This window comes from Nilaparvata lugens, chromosome 7 (genome assembly GCF_014356525.2).
Source record: "Nilaparvata lugens isolate BPH chromosome 7, ASM1435652v1, whole genome shotgun sequence".
NCBI lineage: Eukaryota > Metazoa > Arthropoda > Insecta > Hemiptera > Delphacidae > Nilaparvata > Nilaparvata lugens.
In genome coordinates, this window is record NC_052510.1 from 19,893,981 (window position 1) to 19,911,664 (window position 17,684).

The 17,684-nt window shown below is 34.4% G+C and overlaps 1 protein-coding gene across 2 annotated transcripts; it reads right to left on the reverse strand.

The window, feature by feature from the left end:
• Positions 1–57: 57 nt before the first annotated feature.
• Positions 58–17,668, reverse strand: LOC111055600 (protein unc-50 homolog). Of its 2 annotated transcripts, none has more exons than XM_039432303.1 (8): positions 17,367–17,668; positions 15,918–16,019; positions 15,239–15,390; positions 9,758–9,823; positions 8,893–9,013; positions 4,723–4,862; positions 3,859–3,960; positions 58–365 (listed from the first exon to the last, which is right to left on the reverse strand). In XM_039432303.1, exons 2-8 carry the CDS (start codon positions 16,004–16,006, stop codon positions 229–231), a joined length of 807 nt encoding a protein of 268 aa, XP_039288237.1. In that variant the 5' UTR covers positions 16,007–16,019; positions 17,367–17,668; the 3' UTR covers positions 58–228. The 2 variants fall into 2 exon arrangements, with proteins under 2 accessions (XP_039288237.1, XP_039288238.1); XM_039432304.1 differs by having other exon boundaries at positions 17,613–17,655.
• Between the last annotated feature and the right edge of the window lie 16 nt (positions 17,669–17,684).

Here is a 17,684-nt window from a genome sequence, read left to right on the forward strand (position 1 = left end):
TCTTATAAGAAAGAGGACTATTAAATATGAAAATTTCAAAAAATGTTACGAGTAGTTTTTGTTAAAAATAGTAATTTATTGATATTATAAATACTATATACCTAATAAATTATTTACAATCTAGCTTCAAAACAAACATATAACAGCAAATAATATTAACTCAATGTACCGTGAAAGAGTGAATGTATTTCGACAATGGTGTCGGATTTAAACAATGCTTTTCTCTATCTAAAGAACTCTGTAGTGATAGAAGTCCATGAATGTTTGAATGATATTCCAGCCTGATGCCAGAGACACTATATACATGAAGAAGACTGGAACAAGTGCGTACATCAGTACATGCGTCCTGTGGAGTATTGGTAGGCCTGTTTTGACACACAAAAAGTAGTAGAATGATTAACCAAATTACATATTAGATAAATGAGTCATCTTGAAAAACTGACATTTCAGTGAATTACATGATACATATCAGGAATGAGTATACAGAGTGCATAGAATTTTTAAAAACCTTAATATATAAACAAATCTTGATGAAGAGTGATATCTTGATAATTGGTTTATAATTGATGGTAGACTGGTTAATGCATTTTATATGTAGAAATATATGTGAATAATTTATATAAACCAAATTAATTTCCATATTTATCTTCTCATATTCTTCAGTAGAAATTCAATTCAATTTATTTCACCTTGAACACAAAAACAATACAAAGTTGCGACAATTAGAAAAAAAAACAAGAATTATTATCCTAAATAAGTATGTATTTTTTCTTTAGGGATACTTTTAAATATAAATAAAAATTGACATTGTATAGCCGAAACATGTCGTGATTAAATAATTTAAAAAATGGTACTTACACTTAAATTATTATTTATTCTAATTATATGAACTATGTGTAAAATACGGCTGGAGGTGAAGAGCTACTGGCATAAATGAAAAACTTTTTCACCAGTAGAGACTTATTAACAGTTACATAATCTTAAGGCTGTGCAAAGACTGAAAATAAACTTTCTACTCGTGATATTTTACAAAGTTTTTCGATTTGTATACCATGAAGCTATCAAAATGAAAAAAGTTTTCTCAGGAAAACATTTTTTGTGTGTGGGAATATGGGCTTAAGAACACTCAACAATAAAATTCCCATTTTTCGACCGAATTTTACTTGTGATGCATGATTTTGAACCGCCTTGACTAGACAAGAAGAATAGAAATCTGGTGTGACGCACTCACACAACTTTCCTTGCCGTTATGAGAATTGATCAACTGACGCTAGTGTTCCCGCGCATCTCAAGTCTACTTATAAACAAAGATCTGAGCCAGCTGGTGACAGGACAATAATGCAGGAGACATACGAGGTCTGCTATCTCTTCATAGTGAATTATTTAATAGAATCAACAGTTTGCAATTGGACAATCTCATTTTCTCGAATTTCGAGCTTATTTTAAATTTTAGGTGAGAATGTTACTAAACATTAATTGTAGAGATTTTCATGCTCAATCTTTTCCACACGAAATTTTTTGTTCAAATTGTATCTGAAGCCTAATAATTGGGAATCTAAAATCAAACTTTGCATAGATGGGGCGGAGCTCCTGAAATTTTTACAGATATAGGACTTGTGACAGTGTTGATATAGCTTTCAATGACTATTTTAGGTATAAATTTGATCAAAATCGTTGGAGCCATTTTCGAGAAAATCGCGAAAACACCTGTTTTTGACAACATTTTTGCCATTTTAGCCGCCATCTTGAATTGCATTCGATCGAAATTGTTCGTGTCGGATCCTTATATTGTAAGGACCTTAAGTTCCAAATTTCAAGTCATTCCGTTAATTGGGAGATGAGATATCGTACACATACACTCATACACACACACATACATACAGACCAATACCCAAAAACCACTTTTTTGGACTCAGGGGACCTTGAAACGTATAGAAATTTGAAAATTGGGGACCTTAATTTTTTCGGAAAGCAATACTTTCCTTACCTATGGTAATAGGCCAAGGAAAGTAAAAAATGTATTACGATGAGATCAGATGATGTGTCAGAAGTTATAATTGTTTGAATGTTTGATCCTTGAGGTGTCCTTAAGGCTGTGCAAAGGCTAAAAATAAACTTTCTACTGGTGATATTTTTCAAAGTTTTTCGATTCATAAATTATATAAAGCTATCAAAAAGAAAAAGTTTTCTCAGGAAAACAATTTTTTCCGATCATTACTTTTTGAGATATGAGCGCCTGAAGTTTGAATTTTTGGGAGAGAACATTTCAAATTCGGTAAGATATAAATCCATGAGATTTAGAGGATGGATTCTTCATGGTATTGTTGATCTAGTAAAACAAAAATTTTCTGAAAATATCAATTTTTGAAAAAGTTATTCAAATTACCAAAAATAACCCAACTAAAAGTTATTTTTTGTTATTTTTAGTAAATTGAATAACTATCCTCTAAATCTCATGGATTTATCTCTTACCGGATTTGAAATGTTCTGTTCCAAAAATTTTATCTTTAGGCGCTCATATCTCGAGAACTAATGATCAGAAAAAAAATTTCCATTTTGATAGCTTGATGATATAAAAATCGAAAAACTGAAAAATATCACGAGTAGAAAGTTTTTTTTAGTCTCTGCACAACCTTAAGCTAATAAGATAAGAAATGGATCCAGAATAATTTCAATAATTTCATTTTTTATATGGAACTGGCAGGAATCGGGAACACTCCCTCATCAACTGATTCAAAAAGAAGTCAAAGTGAAAATCAAGGAGAACAGAATAGTAAATTGTACTTAGCAGAATGTATTCTAGGTACATTGGTCATAATGTTTAATATTATTTGTTTATATTTTTACTTTGACTCTTTATGCGTTATTAATAAATGAATTCATTACTTGCAATATTATTACTTTAAATACGTATTGTATTGCTCACAAATGATTAAAATTTCAACCTTTCTGTTTCAAGTTAAGCACATTATTTTTAGTTCGCGTTTTATTCTGTTTCACACAACAACTGTTTAATGAATAACGTGACAAATTCATTTCATCTCCTGGATTTGAGTCATATTGGGACTTCAACTATCATTCATTTTCTCATTACTTACAATTCTTGCAACAGTGTTGTAATATTACTTATTCCTAATAGGCCAAAACCTAAAATATACTTGACAATGTAGATAAATAATAAAGCACGACTTATTTATATTTCAAGGTCTGAAATGTTTCAAGAATAGATAGTAATTTATTACAATGAAAAATATATATACTTCCGACCAACAACATCATGTAGCTTAATTTCTTATTTCTTAATTGAGTAAACCTGTTGAGTTGTAATAATGTATTAAGGAACACATTTATCGATGCAACACAATTTATTAGGTCTCTTCGATTATACAATAGGCTTAATAATGAATTAGATTTTTTTGATTCAGACAGTGTGTTCAGGCGGGACTTGAATAAGATTTATGTTTGTTGAGTTTTGTCTTTTTTTTCTTTCCTATGTATTACATAATATATTAGTGTTTTTATTTATAAGTTTTATATTTGCAAAGTTTCCATAATTCTCTTTTCTTTGTTTCTTTTTTCTTTTCTTCTTGAATTCTTCAGTATTAGTTACATACTTAGTTCTTCTTCTTTTATCTGCTATACTATAAGTTTCATATTTGCAAGGTTTTCTATTATTTTTTTTTGTATTTTGTGTTTTCTAAAACTCAATAGTATATTAGTTAAGTTATTCTATTTTCATTTTAATGTATTGTATTTTCAAATTGTATGCTCAATGTGTGTTATGAGGGCAATAAGGGGATTCAGTTCCTGGTGCCCTCAAATATGTAAATTTTCAAATAAATAAATAAATGTACTTACATGTATATCCGAGAAATGTGATGTAAACATATTGGCCAATGGCAATCAGCCAAAGAGTATTTCCAAATAGCCGCGACAAAAACCAGTCATGGCTGATGAATACTGCAACAAAATTGAAAAAGTTTAGTCAGGTTCAAAATATTCACTTGAAAATGTAATGGTTGAAGCAATGTTACTCCACTAAGTTAAAGTTTGCTGAGGGTGATACCCACGTAAGCATTTTGTTTGTGCATGGGTAATGAGAAGGATGATAATGATGATAGATAGAATGACTTACAGTTTTCGGCAACTCAATGTGAGTAATTAGAAGCTCATAACTGATAAAAGTTGGCGGATATGGTCCAAAGTGGTCTCTTGGTAATCTCAAGCGACCTTATCTAATCTTATAAAATTACACATCTTCACTTCAACAGATGAAGAACTATTTTTTTTCAAGAATGAAATACAATATCAATTTCATTTAAAGGTTCCTGATATATCCATTTTACAATTATTTGATTAAAAATAATATTTAATTCATTTAGAAATTACTAAATTCATTAATATGTTTCTCGTCCATTCTCGTCAATAATTGTTCTATTTTCAAGATTTGATTAAATGTACAAAGAAACGTTGATTTTTATTCAATAATACTGTTAAAATATATATAATTAATAGCTTTAAAAACAAATGAGAAATTGATAAAACCTAGAAATAAATTATTTATACGGTAATTGAGATATGAATTATTACATATTTTGCTGATAGAATGTTAAACAAGTCTATGACTAATCAATTATTAATATTGAAAGGCATTATTAACTAACTATTGATAGCCTAATTATTCGATCAAAGATGAATTAAAGCAATCAAACTAGAACATACCATGGTAGAAGAACAACTGGAGTACATGTAGTATGATCAAGGTCGGGAAGAAAGCGTTCAGATGTATGTCAAAAGCGTAGGCCCATTCCACGTCCTGCCCCATACATCCAGGTTTCAAAAAGTACTTATTGCTTATTATCCTAGAAAAATATAAAGAAAAATTAATGGTTTAATACAAAATTATTGAATAGTTAGAAATTGTTGCTAAATTGATACACAATTTTCATGTTACTTTCAAAAATTACTTCTACCCAAGTTTTTCAAGTTACTCTCCTCTACCCACAAAGGTATAGTCTTCGTAGGGGTATTCCAATAATGTAGATAAGTATATAATAATGATTGTAAAGTGCATTATCATGAAATGAAGTGATATTTGATTTGAATTGAGAGAACATTTTTTTTTGTAAAAAATCCACAACGTGATTCCAGATTCCACAACATCTTTGGTTACGTTTTATACAATAATTTTATAGTAAATAATAAATAAAATATTGATATTCCGTAATGATAAGAATCTTACAGTATGAAATATTGACCAGTCACACCCCGTATAAATGGACGAACTCTAGTCCAGTCACTATGAATATTGGTGCTTGCAATATAAATTGTAGTTATGCGTTTTAAATATATTGTTTGGATACACGAGAGAAGTTCAGAACCAATTTTTGAATTTAAAATTCCCTTGTGCTAGATAAAGGGTGGCCCAAAAACCTTGTTATTTCGGTTCATTTCTCAGTTTTCAGCTATTTACACCAAATCGAGTCATCGGACAGAAGAATACTCTCTCGCTTTTTTCAAGATTATACAATCTGAATAAAATGAGATTATCCGGAGCTCTCTATCTTCAATGAGTAGGCTACTTAGTAACAATTTTTCAAAAATGAGTAGAATATCATGAGAAAAATAAATTTTGATGAATTTTTGATTTCAATCAACAATATCTTCCGATTGGCACAATTCAATGTATAATTCAAAATCCCTCTGGGCGTAATTTCAAGTTCTACACCTAAGACCAGCTAGAGCGCTCTATCTCATATACATTTCCAGGTACACCTGCTAACAATGCGCCTTGTATTTTGAAAAACACCTAATTTTTAATTTTTAATTTCAACAATCATCACCAACTTCATTGTCTTCACATTGAGATTTCGCACAATGATATCAGTTCATAAGATTTATGTTCTATGATAATCACCCATTAGGTGCACTTGATTTAGTGGAGAGGTGCTCATGACACCTCAAGGATAAAAATTTCAAACAGTCATAACTTTTGACAGAATGATCGTACTGATCTCCTCCCTCGTACTACAGCTCATCCTTCTCGGCTCGCCAGAGCGGTTCAAAATCATGTATCTATCATATTTGTTGAAGAAATTACAAATTTATTGTTGAGTGTACTATAATCCATATTTCCATAAACAAAAAATGTCAATTTCTATATTCGAAGTATCTCGATAACCCATTATTATAAAAAATTGCTTGATCTTGAATTGTAGAATAGAAATCGAGAATATTGCTTTTTGGAGTGAGAAGAGGAGAAAATTCTTTACATCATTGACCAGATTTTGAAATTTTATTTGAAGTATTCCAAAAAATAGTCAGCTTCGCATATACAAATTGGCCATTATTTTGTGTATGGAAATATGGATTGAAGTACAATCAAAATAATTTCCTATTTCTCCAACGAATTTGACTTATGATACATGATTTTAATACAGACTATAGAAAAAATGATAACAGCCCACCATTGTTATAAATCGTCAGTTTAGGTTCGTTTTAATAAATTTTACGTTTTAAAAATTGTTTAGTATTCTAGATACTAAATTCGGTAGTTAAAATAAGTGCGTCCAGCATCACACCAGCCGACAGGTTTTGCTGAAAATGGTATTGGTCGTTAGTTAAAGTTTGTTTTGACAAATTTGACGTTCGTTTGGGTTTCCAGATACTAGATTTGGGAGTTACAATAATTGACGGCCAGCTTCACACAAGCCCGAAAATTGGTTAAAAATCGTTGAAAATTATATAGATAGTTAGCTAAGGTTTGTTTTGTTAAAATCTGTAGGGATAGTTCAACTATTTGGGAATATTATGTGCTATATTCAGTGAAATAGGAAATTTTAAGGGTAACTGTCGAAAAAATATTTTAGTCCAGTCAATATAGACATAAAAAAGGGGGTGTGTGTGCAATTTATATTGTAGTCCTGATTTTCTAATCTATTATTTGGGTACATAAGAGAAGTCCAGAACCAATTTCTTCATGCAAAATTTCCTTGTGCTAGATACAGGGTGGCCAAAAAACCTCGTATTTTTGGCTCATTTTTCAGTTTTCAGCTATTTCTGCCAAGTCTCGTAATCGGACAGAAAAATTTGCTCTTGCCTTTTTTCAGATTATGAAATACTGAATAAGATGAGATCATTCGGAACTCTGTATCTCCAATGAGTACTGAGGTATGATTTTTCAAAAATGAGTGAAATTTGAAGGAAAAATCAATTTTGATGAATTTTAGTTTTTGATCAACAATATCTTCCGATTTTTACCATTTAAATGTATAATTGGAAATACCTCTGGCATATTTTTGTGCTCTACAATCTGAGATCAGGTAGAGCGGTCTATCTCATATTGATTTCCAGGTACACCTGACAACAATGCTCCTTGTATTGTGAAAAAGACCTAATTTTCAGCTTCAACCATCATCACCAACTACATTGTCCTCACATTGATATTTCGCTCAATGACATAAGTTCATGAGATCATGTTCTATGAGAATCACCCGTTAAATGCACTTCATTTCGTTATTTCCTAGTGGAGAGGCGCGCTCAAGGACTCCTCAAGGATCAAAATTTCAAACACTTATAACTTTTGACACAATGCTCAGATTTAATTGTACTACACTTTATTCTTCTCGGCTTGTCAAGGCGGTTCAAAATCATGCATCATTATGTCAAATTCGGTCGAAAAATGGAAAATTTATTGTTGAGTCTACTTAAGCCCATATTTCAATACTAAAAAAATTGCCAATTTCTATATTTAAAGCTATGTATCTCGGTAACCCCTTATTATAAAAATCATTACTTGATCTACAGATGTACAATAGAATTTTCTCTTTCATCTGCTGTGAACGATTTATGGAAAAAAATATGTTCGTAAAGTGAGATTTGATTGTTGGAAAAATCCGGAGATTGTAGGTATTTTTCTCATATTAACGGTTTTAGCAGTTCTATGATACAGAAAAGTGATTAAAGATGGATTTTAGGCAAGTGAGCTCGTAGAGGATGAATTTATCTACAATTTGGAATCAATCGTGAGTTTCTATGATGTATCAGACTCGTTTTAGAAACTCTTGATTAACAGTAAAATGACGAAAAAAATGTAAGTACTGAAATCGCCATTTTTAAAATACTCTGTTACTTTCGAATTGTATTAAAATCGAAAGTATTATTCATTGGAGTGAGTAGAGGGGGACAATTTTCACATCCTCACTATATTTGGAAATTTTATCAGAAGTATTTCACAAGACATGCAGCTTTGTCAGCATGAGATAGATATAGAAATTGGCCATTTTTTGTGAATTGGAATATGGGCTTAAGTAGACTCAACAATAAATTTTCCATTTTACGACCGAATTAATACGCCTAGAGGTATTTTGAATTATACATCTAAATGGTAAAAATCGGAAGATATTGTTGATCGAAAACTGAAATTCATCAAAATTGATTTTTCCTTCAAATTTCACTCATTTTTGAAAAATCATACCTCAGTACTCATTGGAGATACAGAGTTCCGAATGATCTCATCTTATTCAGTATTTCATAATCTGAGCCAAAAATACGAGGTTTTTTGGCCACCCTGTATCTAGCACAAGGAAATTTTGCATGAAGAAATTGGTTCTGGACTTCTCTTATGTACCCAAATAATATATTGGGAAATCAGAACTACAATATAAATTGCATGCACCAATGTATATAGTGACTGGACTATTTGTGAATCTATAAAAAACACAATTACTTAGATATTCTCATTTAAAATTTTTGAAAATTTTGACTTTGTAAATCCTTAAAAAACTTGACCATATAAAAAACAAAAAGATGAATTGAATTGTCATCGTTGACATGTGACAGTAATAGTAATTTATAAAGCAAAAAATAGATTGTTAATGATGATATTGTTACCATAGAACGGTGGCAGCGCAGATTCCAAGTGCTATGCAGTCCACAAAGATTAAGTATGACAGAAATTTGAAAAACTCCCAAAAACCAAGTCCCAATACAAAAACGAATCCAATACTCGACACTGGAAGAAAAGAAAAGAGAGTTTCGGTTACATTACTCGAAATTAAAAGCCCAAGCCACAAGAAGCTTTTTTAAGCCGAGTTGGCAGGACAGGAAGATCTCCGATTGGCTGGTTGGGTTGGGTACGGGAATCAAATGTTAGTCAGCCAATCGGAGAGTTTCCTGCTCTGCCGACTTGTCTGAAAATGTCCGAAAAATGCTCCGTGTGGCTTGGCCATTCTTTTTCAAAATTATGCTTGAATACAAAAGTTTTAAGAATGAGGTAGAAGATAAAAAGAAGGAATATAAAAATATATTTCGATCACATGCATGATTTTGTGCGTATGCAAATTAGAAAAAAAAACAGGTTCAATTATTTATTTTATCAGAGGTGAAAGGTGAGAATAAGCTGCTGCTAATTAGGCCTGCATATCTGAAAGGATATCACAGACTGAGTTAAAATACGTTTATTAATGCATAATTTATTGGTGGATATTAAAATATTCCTTTTCATTAATAAATCTCAACAAATAATACTGCAGTTATCGGTGATAACAGACATATTGGAGTAAGTCCAATTCAAGCGTATTATTGCATATAATTTGATGGTATTTTACCGATTTGATTGTTTTTTATTACATTCGTGACCTGATGTATCCAGGAATGGCCAGGTGTACTTTCAAGTTATGATATGTTCAAATACTGTATTCTAGGAACATTGAATAATTTCACCGTTTTCAATAATAGATGGTCATCATCTACTTACCACACAGCCAAAAGCTGAGTAAAACTAGAAATGCAGGATCATCCCTGGCAAATTGTGACTTTGTCTCTGAAACAAACAAAATAATGATGATTAATAATCTTCATTTTTGAGCTACAGTAAGGGTTACAAAAATCAAACAAATGAATAACATATTTTCGTCATTAGCATAGGAGTGTTGCAAGTTCACATTCTCAGTCGGTAGGGCTTTATCCAAGAGTATTCAGAGAATTATTCTTTTATAAATGTTTTACGATTTCTCATATTATATACTTTGAATTTTGAAAAATAGTATTTTCGAATTGAAAGGCGCATTTATGAATTGCTGAAGCAGGAGACGTACTGGTGACAAAAAATCAGAAATTTGCTGAGATTTTTATTCAATTTTATTCAATCTATTTCTTTTTACACACACATACAAGTCCAATACAGAGATTAGCAAAAAGAATACATGCGAACAATACACATTAAAACAAAATAAAAAGAAAGTGGTACAAAAAAAGGATGGAAGGTTGAAGGGTTTTTTCCAACTATGGATATCCATGTACTAGGAAAACCTTCAATCCTTGAGAAGGTGATAAGGTATCAGGAAAAGTAAATAGACGGTAGATATGAAAGGATGGGATGGGGAAATCTTTCCAACAATACCCTTGAAATTGAAATTCGACCAGTAGTTTTCGAGTTATTGAGTATTTAATGACCGGAAGTAGGCATATTCTGAAAATATCGAAAAATCGATATATCTCGAAAACTAAGGTTGATAGGAAAAAAGTTTACTGAACATTTTTTGTCAGAAATGTCGAGTAGAATCTATGGTCAACGGCTGTTACAACCTTGGTGGGACACCCTATATAGAGGCAGAATTTAGGAGAAATATTTTAGTTAGTGCAAACGAGTCAAATTATCACATACATTATAAGAATCTCAATTTAATTAGGGGAAGAAACACATACGTATGACCATATTGTTATGGATGAAGCCTTTAGAAGGATGGCGGGAGGCGAGGGGTTTCTGGTGGACAGCACAGCGGAAGCAGGGTTGACGCGGGGAAGCATGGGGGCTTCCGGAACGTTCCAGTGTATTTGGGTTTTGGTGAGGGGAGCCTTCGACCAATTGTGGGCGCGATCTTGAATTTTCTGGAGTTTTCCATGCACTGTGATTCTGTGAAGTCCGCGACTCTGGATCTTTCTGGATGATTCTGCTTGCCTTATAAATGGCGTGAGTTGCAGTCGGGGAGTCAGTTGACAAACTACAGTGGTATTGCTTGTTTCTTCTCTTATCGTGACAGACTAAAGTGATAACAGACTTTTGTAGACATTTGTGGTTGCTTATACAGTTTATTATACTTGGTGACAGTTATTTTTAAACGTAAGCTTGTGATAATTTGGTGTAATTTAGTAGGTGGTTATCAGTTTATAGTAGTTTCTAGTTTACTTCCGTGTGTTATAGAGCTGTAAGTAATACATCTAATCAGTATAAATCGCCTAAAGTGTTTTATTAGAGTAGAAACTAATTTCTAGATACTAAACTAATTGAGTGAAAATGTTCAAAGTTGCTACAGAAGTTCAGCTAGGGTCTAAAAATGTTGTCTTGAGAGGACTTCAAAATTACGACAATGATAAGCCCGATATAGGCGGGAAATCTGTATCTGACTATTTGAAGAGAGGAACTTACTTACTTGATACTCGATGTCGTCGTCCTTGACTGGGGGTACCAGACAGACTGTGTCAAAGTTAAAAAAATCTAAAAAGTGGCTCATCCGTCAGTTCAGCCAATGAATAAATAGGTCTATTGATCAATTACTGTCTGACAAGAGAGCAGAATCTTGCGCGAGGCGCATCTTTTATTTCCATTGGGAGTCTGTTGTAGAGATTTATGGCAGCTGGTGAGAAGCCTCTCTGTGTACTGGCCAGCCTGCTGCGAGAAACCTCAAGATCTGTTGTATGGCGAGTGTTTTAAGTGTGAATCTCATCTCGCTTTGTTGAGTTTTATTGATTTTTTTCTATTTATGATTCTCGCTATTATTGAGTATGCGAAAAGATAACTCTTTTTTCCACGTGTTACAGTGTACCACTACACTCTGTGATACTAAACTGAGTGTTGAAAAAATTGATCTTAGTGTTTTTTGTGTTGAGCTTGTTTTCGAAGTTATAGGCATTGTTATCAGCAACTGCTCACTGGTGGTTATTTGTGTGTACTGTTCAAATCAGGCCTATTTTGAGCAATTTATTGTCCAACTTGAGCTGTTTCTGGAGTTTGTCACTGAACGGGCTGATAGAGTCTACATCGGTGGAGATTTCAATGTTCATCTTGACAGTGGTGATTCAAAGGCTCAAAGGTTGCATAATGTTTTGAAGATGCATACTTTGTTCTGGACTGTTCTTGAGCCAACAAGAGGACAAAACTGCCTAGATGCTGTAGCAACCAATGACTGCTCAAGTAACTATAAAGGTGCGTACAGACTTTCGCTCTGCTCCGCAACCGAACGTCACTCCAGCAGAGCGATTGATGATCGACCGGCTAGCAAGAGTGGTTCGACCGGGGAACGCGAGAAGATCTAACATCTTCCGTAACGTTCATGATGGGTGCGTGGGAGGAGCGACTGTGGTTCGATGGAGGAACGAGGGCGGTACGAGGGCGGAGCGTGCTCGGTGCTGGTTGGAAGCGCGTATATGTGTACGCAGCTTAAGGCTGCGATAGTGAACCCACTGTGCTGTGCTGATTGATGTGCTGCAAGAACTCCAGAGAGTTGTAAATGTTCCTGATTGGGTGGATAGGTATAGGTTTAGGCGAAGGAAAATTACATAAGACAGTGTAGCAGTGTTTCGACAACACCTTGTGGGAATAAATTGGAATTTACTGCACACAGTCTCTACAAGTGAGGAAAAATTTAACCTTTTCCATAAAAAAGTGACAGAAGCTTATAACCTGGCATGCCCAGCGGTAGTCTGCAAACCAAATTTTGGAACTGATAAAGGTAGAAAGCAAAAAGGGCTCACAAATGAATGGTATACTCCAGAGCTGCGAAACATAAGAGTCCTTGTTACCATGTTATATGCTGCCTACAAAACAAACTCATCATTGCAGGGAGAGGAATATAAAAACTACTTGAGAGCCAAGCAGATTTACAGAGTGGAGATAGATAGGGCAAAGAAAGAATTCAATGCCGGATTTATTGACAGATCCCATAATCCCACAAAAGCAGCATGGAATCTCATCAAGGACTCTTGCAAGGTGGACACAGTGATAAAGTGTAGGTCTAGTCCTGATGAGGCCAACAGGGCTTTTCTGAATACTGTGGTTGAGATAGTGGATGGCATTCCAGATTCGGGTCATGATCCAGCTTCATCCGTGCCTGAGACTCCACATGTGTTTCATTGTTTCAGGCCATTAAATGCCATTGAGCTGGTGAATATTGTAGAGAGTTTTAAAACCACCTACAGTCAAGACATCTATGGCCTATCGACATATGTTCTCAAGAAGGTTATCAGTGTATTGGTTAGCCCGCTCCTCCTGTTGGTAAATGCCTGCCTCACTGATGGAGTATTCCCAGACTGCCTCAAGGTTGCTAGAACTGTGCCCATATTTGAAAAAGGCAACCCTCATGATATTAGCAATTTCAGGCCTGTTTCCATTGTGCCAATCATTGGTAAAATTATAGAAACTGCTATGATGAGGCAAATGAGCAAGTATCTGGAACATAATAACCTCCTGGGCGATATGCAACATGGTTTTAGAGGGGGCAGGTCCACTACATCGGCTGTGCTTTCACTTGTTCGGAGGATACAGGAGGCTCATGAAGGACAGGAATCAGTTGAATTGGTATTGTGTGATCTCTCAAAGGCCTTTGATTGCGTGTCTCATGTTATCTTGTTGAGGAAGCTGGCTAGATATGGCTTCGAGGGACCGGCATGGAAGATGGTTGCTGACTACCTCCAGGATAGAAGACAGGTAGTTTCTATAATGGGTGCGTCATCAAATGAAGGAAATGTACCACATGGGGTTCCACAAGGTTCAGTACTTGGCCCGCTGCTGTTCCTGCTGATGATAAACGATTTGCACCTGGATGGTTCCAGCTTGCTTTTTGCTGATGACACCACCATCATTGGTCAGGGCAGACGGCCCCACGATGCCAAATTCGAAGCACAGGAGCTCTTTTCTGAGGCTAAGAAGTGGTTCTCCAATAACAAGCTGAAATTGAATGAGACCAAGACTCAGGGGATTGTCTGTACCCTAAGTAGAACAGAGATTCTTGATGCTGGTGCTGAACCTGTTTCCTTACTCGGTTTTTGTGTTGATAAAAAATTATCATGGGAGTCTCATATTTCCAAAGTCTGCAAGAGGCTCTCAAGAGTGATTTATCTGCTTCGGAAGATGAAAAGACTACTCACTGTTGAACGCCTGTTTATGCTGTACCATGCTGTATTTGCCAGCCACATACAGTATGGCATCTTGATATGAGGACATTCGGCGCATGTGAAGGACATACTCCTGCTCCAGAAAAAGGCACTCCGTGTAATGACGTTTAGCGAGTATGATGCACACTGTCAGCCCATATTTCAACGCTTGGGCATCCATACAGTTTATGGCATGTACATATTGTCATCGCTCCGACACGTCAGGAGAAACATCTGCACGTTTGGTAGAAGGGAGGAAGTGCACTCACATGGAACTCGAAGGGGGGTTGACTTGGATGTGCCGCGCTGTCGCCTGTCAAGAGTGAAGGACAGTTTTTCTGTTTTGGCGGTGCGAATGTTCAACTGCCTGCCGAACTCGGTTAGGGCACGCCCAGTCAATGTGTTCAGAAGCTCATTGTCAAAGTGGCTTGTTGGAAGGAGCTTCTACCGGTTAGAGGATTTTTTCGGCGAAAGCTTTGCTGGACTGTGACGCTGCCTACAGTTTTATGTACCATGTTTAGTTGACACTATCTATCCAGGAAGACCTGGCCATGATTACGACTTTGGATATTTGGATACAGTATCGTATAGAATTTTGTATGAAAAATATTATTCTTTGTTTAATTTATTTGGTTTAACTGGCCTATTACTTTATTTTGTTTTCTGTTAAGTTTTTTCACTGTTTTTGTAAGATATGAAAATGCTTTCTACTTTTGAAAATGTACTACTTTTGTTTAAAATGCATTTATCTATTTTTATATAATTGGAATTTTCGGCAGACGATCACAGATCAAGCCCTATAGTGTATTTATTTTAATTTATTGTAAATTTATTCGATTTCAATATAGCACTTTTATATCTATCGTATACATAGAGGCACATCAGCACTATAACTTGGTGACAGCAAATCATTGCAGGTAAAAACGCATCCAAACTTGTAAAAACGCGTTTAAACTTATAACAATTTCCTGTATCCGCCCATGCCTACACAATCTTACTCATTCTCAAGGATAGAAAACAATTATTTCGATATAAATAGTCATAAAACATCATTTAAGAAAGAATTTCTACTTGAAAAATAATGTACCTTTTCTGTAATTGAAATTTCTATAGACCTTCTTGGGCGCAATAAACAAATAGGTCATCTGCCAGAAAGCGAACTCAAAGTCCATCTGTTCGAACTTGAACAGCCTCCGTAAATATCTGTAGCGTTTCACGGCAGCAGACATGCAGTCCTTTCTGCAAATATGAGAAAACATAAAAATTTTATTCTGATTGGAAACTTAGTCAAAATGGTAAACATTACAAATCGCCGCAAATTAATTTGTTTTCTTCGATGCCATTAAAAGTTATATAGGCTTGATTTCAAAAATGAACGTTGCAATTAACTTCCAACATAAAGCACGCCGTAGCAAAAGTAACTTATCTAAAAAATAATAGGTAGACGTAGACCTACCATTGCTCTCAACCTGAACATTCATATTTTATTAGTAAAATTAATACCTTTTGCTTCATCCATTACCCATACTTGTGGGATCGATGGCGTCAAAAATTGAAACACGTACAAAACACAATCAACAAAAACTGCAACAGTTCAGATGCCAGTGATCAAGTGCTCGCGCTCTCAGTAAAGATTCAAATTATCACCCATTAATCCATTTACACTGTAATATGCCTTGACACACATTAGCTTCCGGACGGTTCTCCTAGAATGCAGTTAACTCTTTAATGCTGGATTTCGAACTTTTTAAGCTGATCATTCTTACCTGTGTGTTACTGGTGGTGGTAAAAATGGTGAAGAAGCTCGTCCGTAAGAATCTCCCTTAAAACTAGATTCTCCACTGTGAATTACCATATCGGCATTCCTCCTGTAAAATGATTTAGTATTTCTTAATTGGATAATACTAATAATACATAGAAAATTGTAATAGAAAAAAATGTAAAGATTTCAAGGAATGTTTTCTTAATTCTTCGATTTTTCTGTTATCGTATTAATTGATAATAATTGTAGTGAAAACTGATGAATATTCTATAAGTATAGAAATTATTTACAAATTATCGATTTTATAAAACAACTAGCCATCAGGCTCGCTTCGCTCGCCATATCCGTCTAGCCAGGGGCTCCGCCCCCTGGACCACCGACTGGATCGTCCAAAAATGAGATCAGAGAATTTTTTTAATATATTTCCATCAATTATTGAAAAAGGTGAGGAAACGCAGAAAAGCTGAGAAAACGTTAATTTTGGGCGTATCTTTGGCGTTATTTCAAATTCCTTCTAAAACAACATTATTGCACCCCAGCTGAGCTTCTGTAGTAAATTATTTTGAACATTTTCTGTTTATTTGTTATCGATAAAGCTGAGAAAACGCAAAAAACGCAGATTTTGGGCATATCTTTGGAAATTTTTCCAAATCCGATATTATTGCGCCTCTAAAGGGCCAACTGAACACACCTACCAAATTTGAAATGTTATGTCATATTTTTATCATATGTTAGGACGATCCAGTCGGGGGTCCAGACTATACGTCTGGCTAAACGGATATGGCGAGCGAAGCGAGCCTGACGGCTTGTAATATAATATTCCCAGGAATAGCTCTGATTGAAGTAGCAGTACCCAATCAATTTTCCGCGATAAATCAGGACCTCCTAAATGGTTATTTAGGAGGTACTGGATAAATTGGTATTTAGGAGGTCCTGGATAATTGCATTTCAATCTTTAATTTGGTGCTAACCTAACAAAGTCAACTCAACTTAATGCCAACCTGACAAAATTTTTAATTTAGTTACCAGAACAACTGTTTCGAAGAGGTACTCTCTCTAGATTATAGTTCTATATTAACATACGGTATGGACATTTCGATTATAATTTTAAGATATTGGAATAAGAAGAATATACATGCTAAAAGACGAACTTTAAACCCTTAAAAACCACCCTTAGAGTTAAGATATCGCCAAAAGATTTCTTAGTGCGCCTCTAAAAGGCCAACTGAACATAGGCCTACCTACCAAATTTGAACGTTTTTGGTCCGGTAGATTTCTAGTTCTGCGAGTGAGCGAGAGAGTCAGTGCCATTTCGCTTTATATATAGCCTATAGATATTTGTAAAGCCAAATTATTACAGGGGTTTATCCAATAGACCAGATGCAAATATTATCAATTTATCAAAATTTACATGACTAGAAATCAAGAGTAATTACATTTATAGAATTCTCACCTTATAATCAAATATGAATATTACAAACTCAGGTTGTAGACATGGTATCTTTTTGTATGAAGTACAAGAAATGTAAACACATCTGCCTAGTATCTTTTTTTAGTTGAAAACTTATTTCGAGTTGATAAAATATTATTGTAATTGATGGATTGGTTAATTCTCGAAGTTGTATAAATAAGATTTGGATAGAATAAAAATACAATACTTTGAACTATTATGAGACATAAATCATAAAAAATCTTCTACCTAGCATAACCTCAATTTCTGGATTTCTGCTGCAGCTGTACTGAAACTGAATCAGCATCTGCCAAGTGCCAA